The following is a 13814-nucleotide window of genomic DNA, read 5'->3' on the forward strand; positions in this document are numbered from 1 at the left end:
GTAAAGTTCTTGAATCTTTTAAGTGGGAGTTGTTTCCTCATCCGCTGTACAGTCCCGACCTGGCACCGAGCGACTTCCACCTATTCCCAGCAATGAAGAAGTGGCTGGCTATGCAGCGTTTTGATGACGACACACAGCTGCAAGAAGAGGTAACGAAGTGGTTGAAGGCGCAGGCGGCCAAATTTTTCGACGAAGGAATTTCCAAGCTCGTACATCGCTACGATAAATGCCTTAATTTGTATGGTGACTATGTAGAAAAGTAGTATTTGAGTGTGGCTTTCATCTGTGTATAATAAAATTTGTTTCCTATACTTTGTTTATTTTTTTATTCCAAAACGTAATCTACTTTCTGGATAGCCCTCGTATATAAGATTCTGTAAATAAGATCTTCATTTTGTAAAAAATTACATTACTCAATATTTTTCACAAAAATCTGCATAAAAGATCCATGTAATTTCTTAACTTCCCCCCTTTTCTAACTGACTTTTTATTTTTATTTAAGTACAAATGAAAAATGTTTTCATAAATAAACATAATAATCACATTTACACAACATTCAATTTGTGTACGGTTCCTGAATATGACTTCCAATTTTAATATCAAATAGCTTAGCCGATTTTTGTCATACAGAAGTCAAAATTTTTGTGCTTTATAACAAGTGCAAAATTTTCTTTAATATCAGTGTAGGGTCTGGGGAAAGGTGAGAAAAGTTAGGTTTTTTTTAATTTTTACAAAATTGATTTCTTTAACCCATTAACGGTTTCACCCGGATTTTCTCGTTCTTTTATGCAGGTCTCTTAACGGTTCGTTACGGATTATTGATAGTTTAAATGTACCCTCGAAAACGGACAGTCCCGTGTTTTTGTATTATCGAAAAAACACGCCAAAAAGGACTAGCCCGTATTTTTGTATGTCTTCCAACCCCCAATGCCTAAGGGGACAAGGGTCCATGCAATCCTGACGACAATGGGTAATGGCGACATTAGCGTGGGGAGAAATCTCCTTGATGTTTTGGGATAAAGGCCTTACACTGACTCTAAAGAAACAAATTTATTACCAGTTACAAAGTGAATGCATATATATAGGGATTTAAGAATTTCCGTTTTAGAGCAGTTATTGAATAAAAAATAGAATTTTTTACAAAATGAACGTTTACCTGTAAGAGCATTAATGAATTAAAACGAGAAAACTAAAAGTAATAAATGCAAACATAAAAATCTGAGAATGCAAATCTTTCAGATTTTACATTACGCCCAAAGGGCGTTTTTTAACGGTTTGTGGGTTACCTTTATTTTTAAATATCATGTTCTTCGCACTTAAACCATAAATCTTCAGTTAAACATCAATACCGCAAAATAAATTTTAAATGAGCATATCTTTAGAATTTCCAATACACAGTCTCGCCCGTTGAAGATAATTTTTTATATTATTATTTTCATACAGTGTTGCCTTTGCTCGCTTTAAAATCGTTGAGTTTCTTAATAAAAAATTCATTGAAGTTTTACGAAATAGGAAACATATAATAAAACAAATTCCAAATCGGCTTCGAGATGCCCATATTCGGGTGGAAATGTACGTTATTCAAAATTGGATGGGTCTAGGTACCGTTGTTTTATCACAATGCGAGAAACATACATATATTTATGCAGATTATTCATTATTTAATTTCAAGGCAGATAGCCCTCGAGTGCTCTGCCGTAATCTAATAAACCAAAACCATTATTTAATTTTTTTAAATATAATACAGGGCTGTAATATGTGGTAGCAACAGTTTGAAAAGTGAACTGACATAGTTTTCAACGGAAAATGAAAAAATGAAGTTAATAGACCTTCTTGGCTAACGCCCTTTGTTTTAAAAATAATGTATCGTGTAATTTAATGGGAATACGAGATTAAATAATTCTCTTTAAAAAATTCTTCTACAAATTTATATCACGAATAATAAAAACGTGAGGCTGTCTTGATAAATTTATAAATATTATACATCTGACAATGCGATTCAATTATTTGATTTCGTAATTTAAGAGCCTATGATTCTTCTTATAAAACTGTACAGGAATTTAGCAAAGAAGCTATTAAGTAATCTCTTATTACCATTAATCTATGCGATAAATTATTATTATTATTATTATTATTATTACTTTTGGTTCAGTCTTTTACTTCCAAGTATCCTTTTACCTCAAATAATCGAAAAAATATATAAATTTAAAACAAAATTCGCTCCCAAATCAGAAATTAGGTTACAAATTTCATGCAAATTTTATTTCAAAAACTACTTTAGGCTCTGTAAAATGATGCAAACTTAAAAAATTCATAAATGGAAATATGCGCAAAAAATTTCTTCGACATTAAATTTTAAAAACTCTAAATCGAATTATTATCATCCGTAAACGTAATTGTACAAAATCTGAATTCAATAGCTTATCGATAAGCAGTTCAAAAATCGATGACGAGCTTTTGATTAAACACCGTGAATGAACTGAATACAATTTTTGGAACAGCTCTATTTTTAAGCACTTTGGAAAGATCGGTAAGTTGTTGATATAGCATAACCGTTATTTTTATAACATTGTTGGCATTATGAAACGTGTAAGTGACATACATAAGCGATTCCCGACAGTTCTGTTCATTTGCCAAAGTGGCTGCTTTTGAAAATATTGTGAAGCTCACTCGATGTGCTCCACTATCTATGATACTCATTAAAGATATTTAATAATGTTTTATTTCTATACAGAAATACTGGTAAAATTAAGAGGTCAAATATTTAATTATTTGAGTTATATAACTACTTATACTGTCTCAAGAAATTTTGAGTCATTTTGAAAAATTAATCTTTTCTTTAAAATTCCTTTTTCCCCCCTACCCCCAATGCTTCATGACTTTATTACTATTCTGATGAATGGAAGGTTTTTAGAGACATTACATTTTTTTAACAGCAAGAGACATGAAAAATGAGCAATGCCTTACCTGGGACGCGAACCACGGACTTCTCGAATGCGCGCCGAGCGCACTGAGACCACGAAGGCATGCTAAAGGGGCGGGAGAAAATACCGTATATACTCCCCCTTTTAAAGGGCGACTGGCAATTAGGGGATCGAATCGCCAAATCCTTGCGGCAGAGAATCATCATCCACCACCTTTTTTGGTTTGGGTGCCACTATAGAAACATTAGGTTATTTCGAAGCAGGACATGTGAAATAGGAGCAATGCCTTCGCCGGCACTCGAACCACCAACCTCTCGAATACAAGCCATGCGTGCTGACCATTACACCACGAAGGTATGCTAAGAAGGCGGGAGAAAATACCTTATAGGTTACGAAAACCAAACGTTGAGTAGGTAGTCACAAATCTAACTAATAAATGCTCTACAAATACAACTTAATATTTTAGCAGAATTTTTTGGAAACGTATTTATATAGATTGTTTTAGAAATCGACACAGTTTGATGCCAGTTTAGAGGAGGGGTTGTTTATGAGCGTATTAAAAATGCTTTTCCCACTCAAAATGTTAACTACTTTAAAATAATAATTCATAATCGCACTGAATCTGATGTTTACAATTATTTCCCCTGAGATTTCTTTAAAAAGAAAGAATTACAATTGTGTTTAATGCAGAAAATTTAATGGAATTGGCATCTGCGCAAGAGGACGGAAACTATCAGGGAGGACTTTCTAAGGAAAACTAGATTTCCTTCACATTGAACGTCGAAAACTTTCACCGAACAAGCGTGTTCACCAGGATTTGAACTTATGTAGGATTACCAGTACTCAGCGGTTTTAGCGCAGGCCGATTAAAAATCTTGTTTAGAAACCTTTAATCTTGATTTAGTGTGACAGGTGCCGTAGTTTGAAGGTAAGGATTACTTGAATACAGCAAAACACACGAGGACTATCTGCTTTTAAGGAAAGAGATGCCTTCATAGAGGACTTTTTAACGAGAAAAGTCTCATATTCATGTTATATATAGGGAAAAACATGGAAAAATACCATTCAGCCATCGTATTCGTTCGTCAGGGTGTAAATCGAACTACCAGTATTTACCGGCCACTAATATGGCCGTAGTTGAATAGGGGAAATAACTGTTGGATTGTAAGGCATCTAAATTAAGAAATAAAAAAAAAATCACTTCTGAGGTAATCTTAAACCCAAATTAAGTTTTTTATTATAATTATGAAAGAGTTCAACTCATTTGTTAATTTTCAGATTGTTAAAATTAGTGTGGCTTTAATGAATGATTATTTAGACCTGTTACAGGAAACAAATACATCAAAAGTTTCCTTTAAAATATCAGGAATTATTGAAAAATCTTCTGTAATTTATAAACGAGAAAATGTATTTATCCAGATTTTACATGTGTGAAAAAATAATGAATTTTGATCTTCCCTAGTAGAGACATTTGTAATTATATTTCTAGTTCCAAATTCAAAGTGAGAAATCTAGGTGCCTGAAGCCAGAGAACACTATCGATTCTTCTTGGCTTCTATTTTCAGCGACGAAATAGATCAACTGCATGGAATTTTTATGATTTTTCTCAACATGTAAACTAAATGCGTGTAAGTGTTTCTTAGAAAGCTCGTCGGAAGTAGAATACCTTTATCTTGGTAGATAGATATCGTGTGCTTTAGTAAATTTAGCAAATCTAAACATAAAGCCGACACAGGGCATGCATTCAGTTTTCGTCGTTTTAATAAAATCCATTATGATACTTATGCTGGTAATTATAAACTGCATTTACGGATACAGAAGTATGATTAATACACTAATATCACAGAATGTAAGCTTTTTATGTTCTGACAAGTTTTGTCAAGATACCAATTTTTAGTTCATATACAAGTCGTAAATTCCCTAGACAGATTCCTTTTTTATATAAATAGATGCATAGAGGAGAAAATGGAACAGTTAATTATATTTTTTATTCTTTTTCAAAATTTAATTCTTTTAGATATAATTTTTAACGATAAACGATATTCTGCTAAGTTATAATACAAAAATTATTACTGATAATAATTTATATCCTAATATTTATATCCTAATTTAATAATATTTATATCACTCAAAACAGAATTAGAAAACTCATTCAAATCATATTTAATCAAAACATTTTACGAAGTTATGGGAAAAAGGAATTTTGGGATTTGTTTGATTTTTAACGGTGAATTCAATCATTAAATAACTCATTCATAAAACATTAGCAAAATAATTTACTAAATAATTCTTAGATGTAATAGTATTCTTGTTTATCTTTTGTTATATGACTAAAAATAAATAAAAAAGCGGCTGGTATTCAATATTATTTTATTTAATTACAAATACTTGTCTATTGGTACTCAAGACATAGTCTTTCCATATTATCAGTTTTCTATTAGGCCTTGAAATTATGTTAACGACCTAATAGAATTCGGAAAATCCTATGATTGCATAAAACTGCGGGAGGTGCTAATAATGACAAATTTTAAATGAAAATATAAATTTATTTAACTAAATTTATTTAAATTATATTTGTGAGTGTCTGCTTTATGCATTTAATGTATCAAATGCAGAAAAGTGAGAAAAATCCATCCAACACAGAGAAATAATTCTTTCTAGTCTGTGGTAAGATTGTATCAAATTCATTTAAACTTCCGTTTAAATTCGAAATGCGATCTCTCAAATCAACGAAGGAATACATTTTTGGCTTTAAATTCTATATTAGTAGCAACTGTATAATAGCTAAACTTATCAAAATATTTGTAGAAAACCTCCAAAATTCTAGAAATTGCTATAAAATCCCGAAAAATATTAGGAAGATTATGCTTGCCAATTGCACGCTGAAAAGACGAAGATGAGCTCGACAGTAAACGAACAACTTGTGGAAAAAATTCAACGCTAAAATATAAATGCATATGCGAAATTTTCCAAAAATTTCTGATAAATATTGTACTCTCATCGTAAATATGTATGGATTTATAATGTGATGAAAACTGAGTCGGTAAAAGAATGGATTAAAATTTAATTTCCCAAAATAAATTGGTTTACTAAAACTAAATAAAATAGATAAGTAAATAGTAAAAAAATTGTGTAACAAAATAAATAATGATCTTTCTTAAAATACTGCCCAATAAAACATGTCGAATAATTGAATGTTCACAAGCTTGGAAGCTAAAATTCTAAAAAGATTTCGGAAAATTCGGCAGTCACATGTTAAAAGAAACAAGTCTACAGGCTACTAGTACAAAGAAAGAGGAGGGAGACGAAACTAAACGGAACAACTACTTGGCATTCAATAGCCGGGAGGCAATTTTATGGCTTATCCATCACACTAAGGGGAAGCAAACATACTGCCTTAGGCTGGGCCATCTTAGAGAGATTTCAGAAAACGAAAGCGATTTTTTTTGGAGGGGTTTGTTGTCTGACAACGCGACCGTTTTCGAAGCATTTCATTCCGAGAGGCGGGCACGTTGAAAGGTTAATTTTTAAAAAATTTAAATATACCAAATTGCATACCTTTTGTGTCACAAATTTAAATGAATTGCATATTTAGATTTTATTTAATTGAATTGATTTGAGCTAGATTAGCAAGGGTAGTTTAAAAGGTTTTGTTACATTATTTTGGCTTCTTTTGTTGGCATTCTCATGACTGGAGTTAGGAATGAACAGGGAATATTTTTCTAAACATCTGTTTTGGGTCTAGAGAAAGAGGGGCTGTCATGATGATTAGTGTCATTTCTTTATTTCTCCTTTTGAGTTGGGAAAGCTCATTAGTGACTGAAGAGAGAAACAATGAGTTTTTGTTAGCCTGCAGTTGAAAGGCAAGTTTCCTGCTTCGGAAGATAAGGGTTCTTATGTGTTTGGTGACTCATTGCTAAGGTGATCGTTATGACAAGCTTTCTTAATGGCAGTTTTTTTTTTTAATTGATTTCAGAGGAAATTTTTCGTGCTGCATTGGTAAAGCATAAATTCTGTTTATTTTTAACCTAAGATATTTTGATGGGTGTAGGAATCAAGGTTTCATTGAGGTTTACATGAGAGTAGAATTCAGATTTCGTTTGTGCGCCAAAGAGTTGAGAACTAAATACATAAATAAATAAAAAAAAGAGAGGGGGAGGGCACCTCGCACATTGCAGTCTTACTGGCGTAAGCGAGCTGAGCTCCATTTTCATTCCCCAGACAAAGTGCATGTTTGCGTGGAGTTTGCCTTTTCTCCTTGGCCATTCTGATGCATGGACCAATGAATCCATTTTGCCTGACAAGATTGTCTTGACATTGCCTGTCTTCAGAAAAGTCTTATTCGTCGTCTTCCTACTGAGAAATTTAAAGGATTCTATCTGCTGTTGTTACTGTAGCCGACAGTAGAGCATCTAGACAGCCGCTTTAGAGCACGTGGACGATCTTGAATTTGCATGTCGTTTTTCCTACATCAATTTTGATTAATGGCAGTTCTTTTGTTCCAAAATTCATGTTAAGTTAAACCTCTTTGTATGCAAAAATTGAGTGAGGCAGATTCAGGAATAGTTGTAGCTTAACAAATTGTAGTACAGTAGAATTCCAGAAATCCGCAAAGCTTGGGACCAGAGGTTGTGTGGATTTTATGATTTTGCGGATTTCAGGACAGAAAAGATAAAGCATAATATTCCGACTAAAAGTGCAAAATGAATAAGGCGTATTAGATACATTTAACTAAATTATTATATACATTATTGCAATAACTTAGTGCAATTTATGCATTAAGTTATTATTACATGCATAAATTGATTATATTAGTCATTGTATTATATGTACACAGCATCGAGGTTTGCCGATTTCGCCCATTTCCCGTTTCGGATTCCGGTGTTAGAATCACTGTTGCTGTAAAATTTCAATAGATTTTTTTATTTTTTCGTATATCATACATAATCATGCATAGACTCCAACTACTACGGATTCTCCGTAGTTTCTACGGAAATTCATGAAAAACTACGAGCTACGAAAAGTATGGAAAAAACTACTAATTTTACAGAAACAAGAGCAGAACCAGTACGCAAAACGGAACCAACTAATTCATCCGATGATTGGCTGAATACTCGTGTTATCATATATCACGTGTTGAGTGCATTCCTAGTTTTGAAGAATTAGCCAATCGTAGATCAGTAACTCCAACCGTTAACGACTTATCAATAATTCCACCCAATTGTCTGTCTCCCGGGTTCCTCGCTGATGCGTGTTTAGGCTGCATTCGGCTGCATTGTGTAGTTTACGGCGAGAGCTTAGCGTGTGTCTTGTGAACTGTGAATCAGGTGAAAGATTTTTAATCATAATGCTGCCTCGAACGAAGAAGCCAAAATTATCAAAGCAGAAGTTTAAAGATTCATATTCTTCAGAATTTCCATGCATTAAAGCGTCCGAAATTTCTGTGAATCACGCACACTGCAGTGTATGCAACAAAGACTTCTCAGTTGCTCATGGCGGAAAAGATGACTGTAAACGGCATGTGTTTTCTCAAAAGCATATAGAACTTGGCACCGTAAAATCTAGAGAAATAACAAATTTCTTAATAAAAGATGATGAAACAGATCCTATAAAAGCCGAATGCTATTTTGTTCGTTTTTTAATTGAACATAATCTACCGCTTTCTGTTTCGGATCATTCCAAAGAGCTTTTCAAAGCAATGTTTCCGGATTCTGCCATAGCAAAAAAATTTAGTTGCGGTCATACCAAAACTGCTGCTATTGTGAAAACGCTTGCAGAAAATACTGTTGCTGATATTATAAAATCAGTGTGCAGTACATCATTTTCTCTAAGTACTGATGGAAGTAATGATAACAATGATAACAAACTGTACCCATTGGTTATAACATACTACAGTAAAGAAAAGGGAGTGATAATTACTTCATTGATTTCTATTTTAGAATGCACGAATAATACAGGAGAAGGTATTTTTAATTGTATAAATGAAAACTTTAAAAACAAAGGTTTAGAATGGAAAAATTGCTTATCATTTTCTTCAGATAATGCTAGTAATATGATTGGAAAGTTTAAAGGTGTAGCATCATTTATCAAAATGCATCAACCAAGTATAATCACCCGAGGTTGTCCGTGCCACCTCTTGCATATAGCTGCAAAAAAAGCTACTGAAAAATTAATTGGCTCAGAAATTGAAATGTTGATAATAGATATATATTTTTACTTGGAGAAAAGTTCGAAACGGAAGCATAGCTTCAAAGTTGCTCAACAAATTTTGGGACAGAATGCAAAATCTCATAAAATTTTGAAATATTGCAGTACGAGATGGTTGTCTCTTTTAGAATCTATAACAAGGATTTTGGAACAGTGGGATGCTGTGATAAATTTTTTTGGAGATAAACCAGATAACAGTGAGAATGAAGGAAAGAGATTGTAAAACATTAAAAAAATTTTACAGTCACCGACCACCAAATTGTACTTGTTATTTTTGAAAAATACTTTGCCTTTGTTTATAACAGTAAATATTAATTTGCATCAACAAGCTCCTTATATACATAAATTGAGAAGAGAACTTTTTGAACTTTTAATGAATTTGTTAGATTCGTAAAACCATCAGTAATTTCTAAAGAAAATGAAGATGTTACTCTAACGTCTATTCCATTTCAGAAGTATAGTAAACAAAAAGAAAATGAAAATTTAGTGATTGGTGCGGAAACAAGACTATATTTAAAAAATGCCAAGTTGAATGAAAGTGAAGTGAAATCATTTTTCAATTCTGTGCGAGCTTTTTTTGTAACTGCATGTTCATATATAATTGATAAATTTCCACTGAGTGATCCATTTCTAAAACATGCTGAAGTTGCTGACATCAACTTGAGAACTGAAGTCTCATTTTCATCTGTTCTTTACTTGATGAATACTTTTCCATCCATTATTGATGAAAAATGTCTTAATCAAGTAGAAATTGAATTTTCCATGTATCAAGTAGATAATTTGAAAGAAATTGTAGATTTGCGTATTGATATAGCATGGGGAGAAATTGCCAAATTAAAAAATATGAATGGGTGTATTAAATACAAAGTATTGCCTTCTGTAATGCTTGCTGTCTTAATCATACCTCATTCAAATGCAGCTTGCGAAAGAATTTTTTCTATTGTTAAAAAAAATCAGACGGAATTTCGACCAAATTTAGGTCTTAAAAATCTTGAAGCAGTTTTGATTGAAAAAATAAATATGCAGGCAAATGAAGAACTGTGTTATAAAAAAACATTCTCAAAATCAGAACTTAAGCTTGCTTAAGCATGCTACATATAAATCTTTGCATTCATAAATTATGCGTATTTTGTTTAATACTTATATGTATCATTCTTGGTTATTTAAATTTTATTTCCCTGTAGAAATCATATCCAGAATAAAGATATGATTTATAGCTTCTGATTTTTTCTATGATTAGTAGTGATTTGAAGTACTTTTTATTAGTGAATGCTTGAGGAGTTAAAAGAAAATTTCTAATTAAATGTGCATATAATTTACAAGGTATATTTTTAATTATTCAGTTTTATATGTATATGGATTTTAAATGTAATAAAATTGATTACAATTAATTATTAATTAAAATTAATGAATGGTTAATTACAACATACGCTACGCGCACATTTTCAAAGTTGTAAAAATGTCGTTCGCGCGTTGACTACTGACAAGGTTTGCTGAAGGTTGGAGTCTATGAATCATGTCGCAATTGCATACCATTCTGCTATAAATCAAGGAGTAGCACCAGCTTCCATCTTTTGCAGAATTAGCACTTTTTGCGTTACCGTCAATGCAGCATGTTTACGTTTTTCAACGTTGCAAGCAGTCAAATCACAAGTGTGTTTCTTATCTGTTATTGTATTAAAAAGGGCTGAAATTAAAAATATTCTTCATTTATCCACAAAATATCGGGATAAAAAAAAAAGGCAGCACTAAACAATCTCGTGAAATCAAATAACAAAGCTCAGAAAATACAACAACGTGAATCGTGAACTTGAACAAAGAGTTGAGTGAATCGCCTGCTTTTTTACCTCGATGCAGAATAGAGGGGAAAAAACTTATTTATTTTATCTTATTTTTTTAAACTTTTTTATATCAATAATTTGGTACTTCCGTTTTGACTCATTATTATTCGGTAATTATGACGTCATTATTTGGTAAGTATTTTTTTCTTCGATATTTTGTACTCAATGTTGCGGTTTCCCAAACCTATAAACTGAATGTTTATATTCTGAGAGGCAAGGCGGATTTCAGGAGTTGGCGAATTTGAGGTTGGCGGATTTTCGGTATTTCATTGTATATACTTGATGAAGAAATTTTTAACTCTTAATGTGTACTTCAGTTCTTAACAGGGATATGAAAATAAGATTGAAATACTCTCCCACTGTAAGTTAATTTTTTTGATATTATGTGTTTATCAACTTATTGTGCTTAAATGATTTAAGTATTTACGAAACGAATAATTTTAACTTTATTACCGTGGAGAAACTTAAATGAATGATTTTATAACATTTCGATTTGTAATGGCAGATAAATAATAATGAAGTTCTGTTTAGAGCAAAACAATAATTTGTTTATTATTCAAAATGTGAATTATTTTTAATTAGCAAATTGAAATATGTATTGTTTAGGCATTTAAAAGAAAATGTAACCTATGATGATAAATTAGAATTAATAAATGTGTTTATTATCTTGCGGTCTGCTATAGTTTGGACACATAGAGCTGCACTGGATTTCAGACTTGTGTATAAAATACAATGCAAACTTGTACTAACCACTTATTATTAAGATATTTAATCGTTTGAGGATGCTGAGGTATTGATTAAATTAAATGAATGTATTATTTTATGGCAACTGAGGTAGTTAGCATTTTTTATTTTCTTAATCATATTTATAATGTATCTTTTATTTTTTTTAATGCAGGATACTGTGGATATTCTTATTGGTTGGCATATTGATGCTACACAGCAGCAATCTGTAATTGAGTTTACATCAAATACATTAATTGGCTTCCAGCAGTTTTGGATATCAGATATAAATTTTACTGCTACTCTCTTAGGTCAGTTTTTAGAAGATATGGAATCTTATGCTGAGGTATGTATTGAAAAATTAATTTGTAAATTTGTAAAAGGGTTTGAATATGATTTTATGAAGAATTTCATAGTTTTCCATGCTGATTTTCAAGCATGAAATTTATATGAATCTGTTTAAACATGAAATCTGAAATTAGTGTTGAATTGTATTTTAATCCTTGTTTAGAAGAAAGAAGTATATTATATATATAAATTTGAAATTGAAAAAAAATTTGATAGTTGTTTATATCTGGCCTTTTCTGAGTACAGTTTGATCATATAGGATTGCATTGTTTCTTTTTTAAATTTATAATTGGTTTTTACCAAGAGCATCATGTGTACAAATTTAACTGCTTTTTTAAAAGTTATTTATTATTGACTTAGATGTCTGCTGCAAGTAATTGTTCTAATATCATATTAAAATATTTTCTACAAACATGTTAAAAATCATAATAAAAATCTCAGATATTATTAAATAATAATGAAGGCCAGGTGCAGTATTGTTGGAGCTTTATACATGTGTAGTCTTTTTGCTGAATTGGGAGCACTAGTAATTCATCAATTCTCAAGTGCTCTTGACATATTGGAAGATGCAATGGACCATGAAACCTTTTAATTTCCATTATCAAGTACTTTCGATCTTAGTTGGATATTGCAGTTAGACAGTGTGTATTCCGTAATTGATCAGACCCTTTTTTTCTTATATTTTTTATTTTACAAATGCCAAACATTAGGGCTTAAGCCATTAGTTCACGGGCTCTCCAATACTTTCTAACAATGTCTTCATACCGAGAAAGTGCTATACAAAAATCATAGGCTGATTGGAGTATCACAAAATACAGTTTGAAGAATCCACCGTTCCAGTTCTGTAGAGGTAGTCACGTAAACAGTCATGTCTGGTCACACTTTGTTCTTGGAAAACTGAGAATAAAAGTTGTCTCTTGCCCTAGAATCCTCCAACTCATCCATAGCACGTTTAATCTTATCCTGCTTGAGAATTTTCTTGAGCATCAGGCTAACGGACAATTTAGTCGTATGAAAAGAAAGCGGTCGATTTATGCTTTGCATTATCAAAGATCCTTTTTTAGCCAATGTATCAGCTTTTATATTTGCCATAATTCCACAGTGGGCCTATTGGAAAAAAATTCTCTGTGCCATTATTGTATTGTAGGCCTTAAGCAAAAGCCTACAATATAAAATTTTTTCTTATATTATTTTATGGGTTCTTTCTATTGATGAGTATTACCATTTGGTAATGATGACAAATTGTTTGTATATACATAATTGTATATACATAATGTGAATGCATATCTATAAAATTTTACAATCTTATGCAAGAAATTCGTATTTTTATTGAATTTTGAACTTTTTATAAAGGTAGCAAAAGTTATACCAGTTCAGAAATTTGTCTCAATCTATATTTTAAATGCATTTTATTTCTGTCTGCATTTCAAGTGCAGATCTGTACTTTTAAGAGCTCTTGGCAAAAATTTGGGCTCTCATTTGAATTCTCCTTTATTGTATAAGAAACAAGTTCTTCAATTCTGGAGTATGAATTTTTTATTGTTTGTGACATAGCATACTGATTTTGAATATTTTTTCAACTTTAGGATCAATTGTCTACAAAAATTTTGATTACGTTAGAATAATATTATATTGTTACCTCAGTATATGTCCGCTTTAAAATAACCCCGATTTGATATACATTCTGTTTAGATATGAACATTTTTGTTTGCAGCATGACTTACAAACAAAACATGACTTCGATAACTCATGACTGCACTTACTATTTTTG

The 13814-nt window shown here is 31.6% G+C and overlaps 1 protein-coding gene across 4 annotated transcripts in view; it reads left to right on the plus strand.

Annotated features, from left to right (window-relative positions):
- The window catches only part of nonC (serine/threonine-protein kinase Smg1), a 219019-nt gene that overhangs the window by 25935 nt on the left and 179270 nt on the right, over positions 1-13814 (plus strand). For all 4 annotated transcript variants that reach the window (XM_085813193.1, XM_085813192.1, XM_085813194.1 and 1 more), the window contains one exon: positions 11871-12041. In XM_085813193.1, the coding sequence (XP_085669319.1) occupies positions 11871-12041 (171 nt within the window). The remainder of the gene's footprint in view (positions 1-11870; positions 12042-13814) is intronic.

This window comes from Stegodyphus dumicola, chromosome 3, assembly GCF_044657685.1.
Source record: "Stegodyphus dumicola isolate Sdum_Otavi_A_Nest chromosome 3, ASM4465768v1".
NCBI lineage: Eukaryota > Metazoa > Arthropoda > Arachnida > Araneae > Eresidae > Stegodyphus > Stegodyphus dumicola.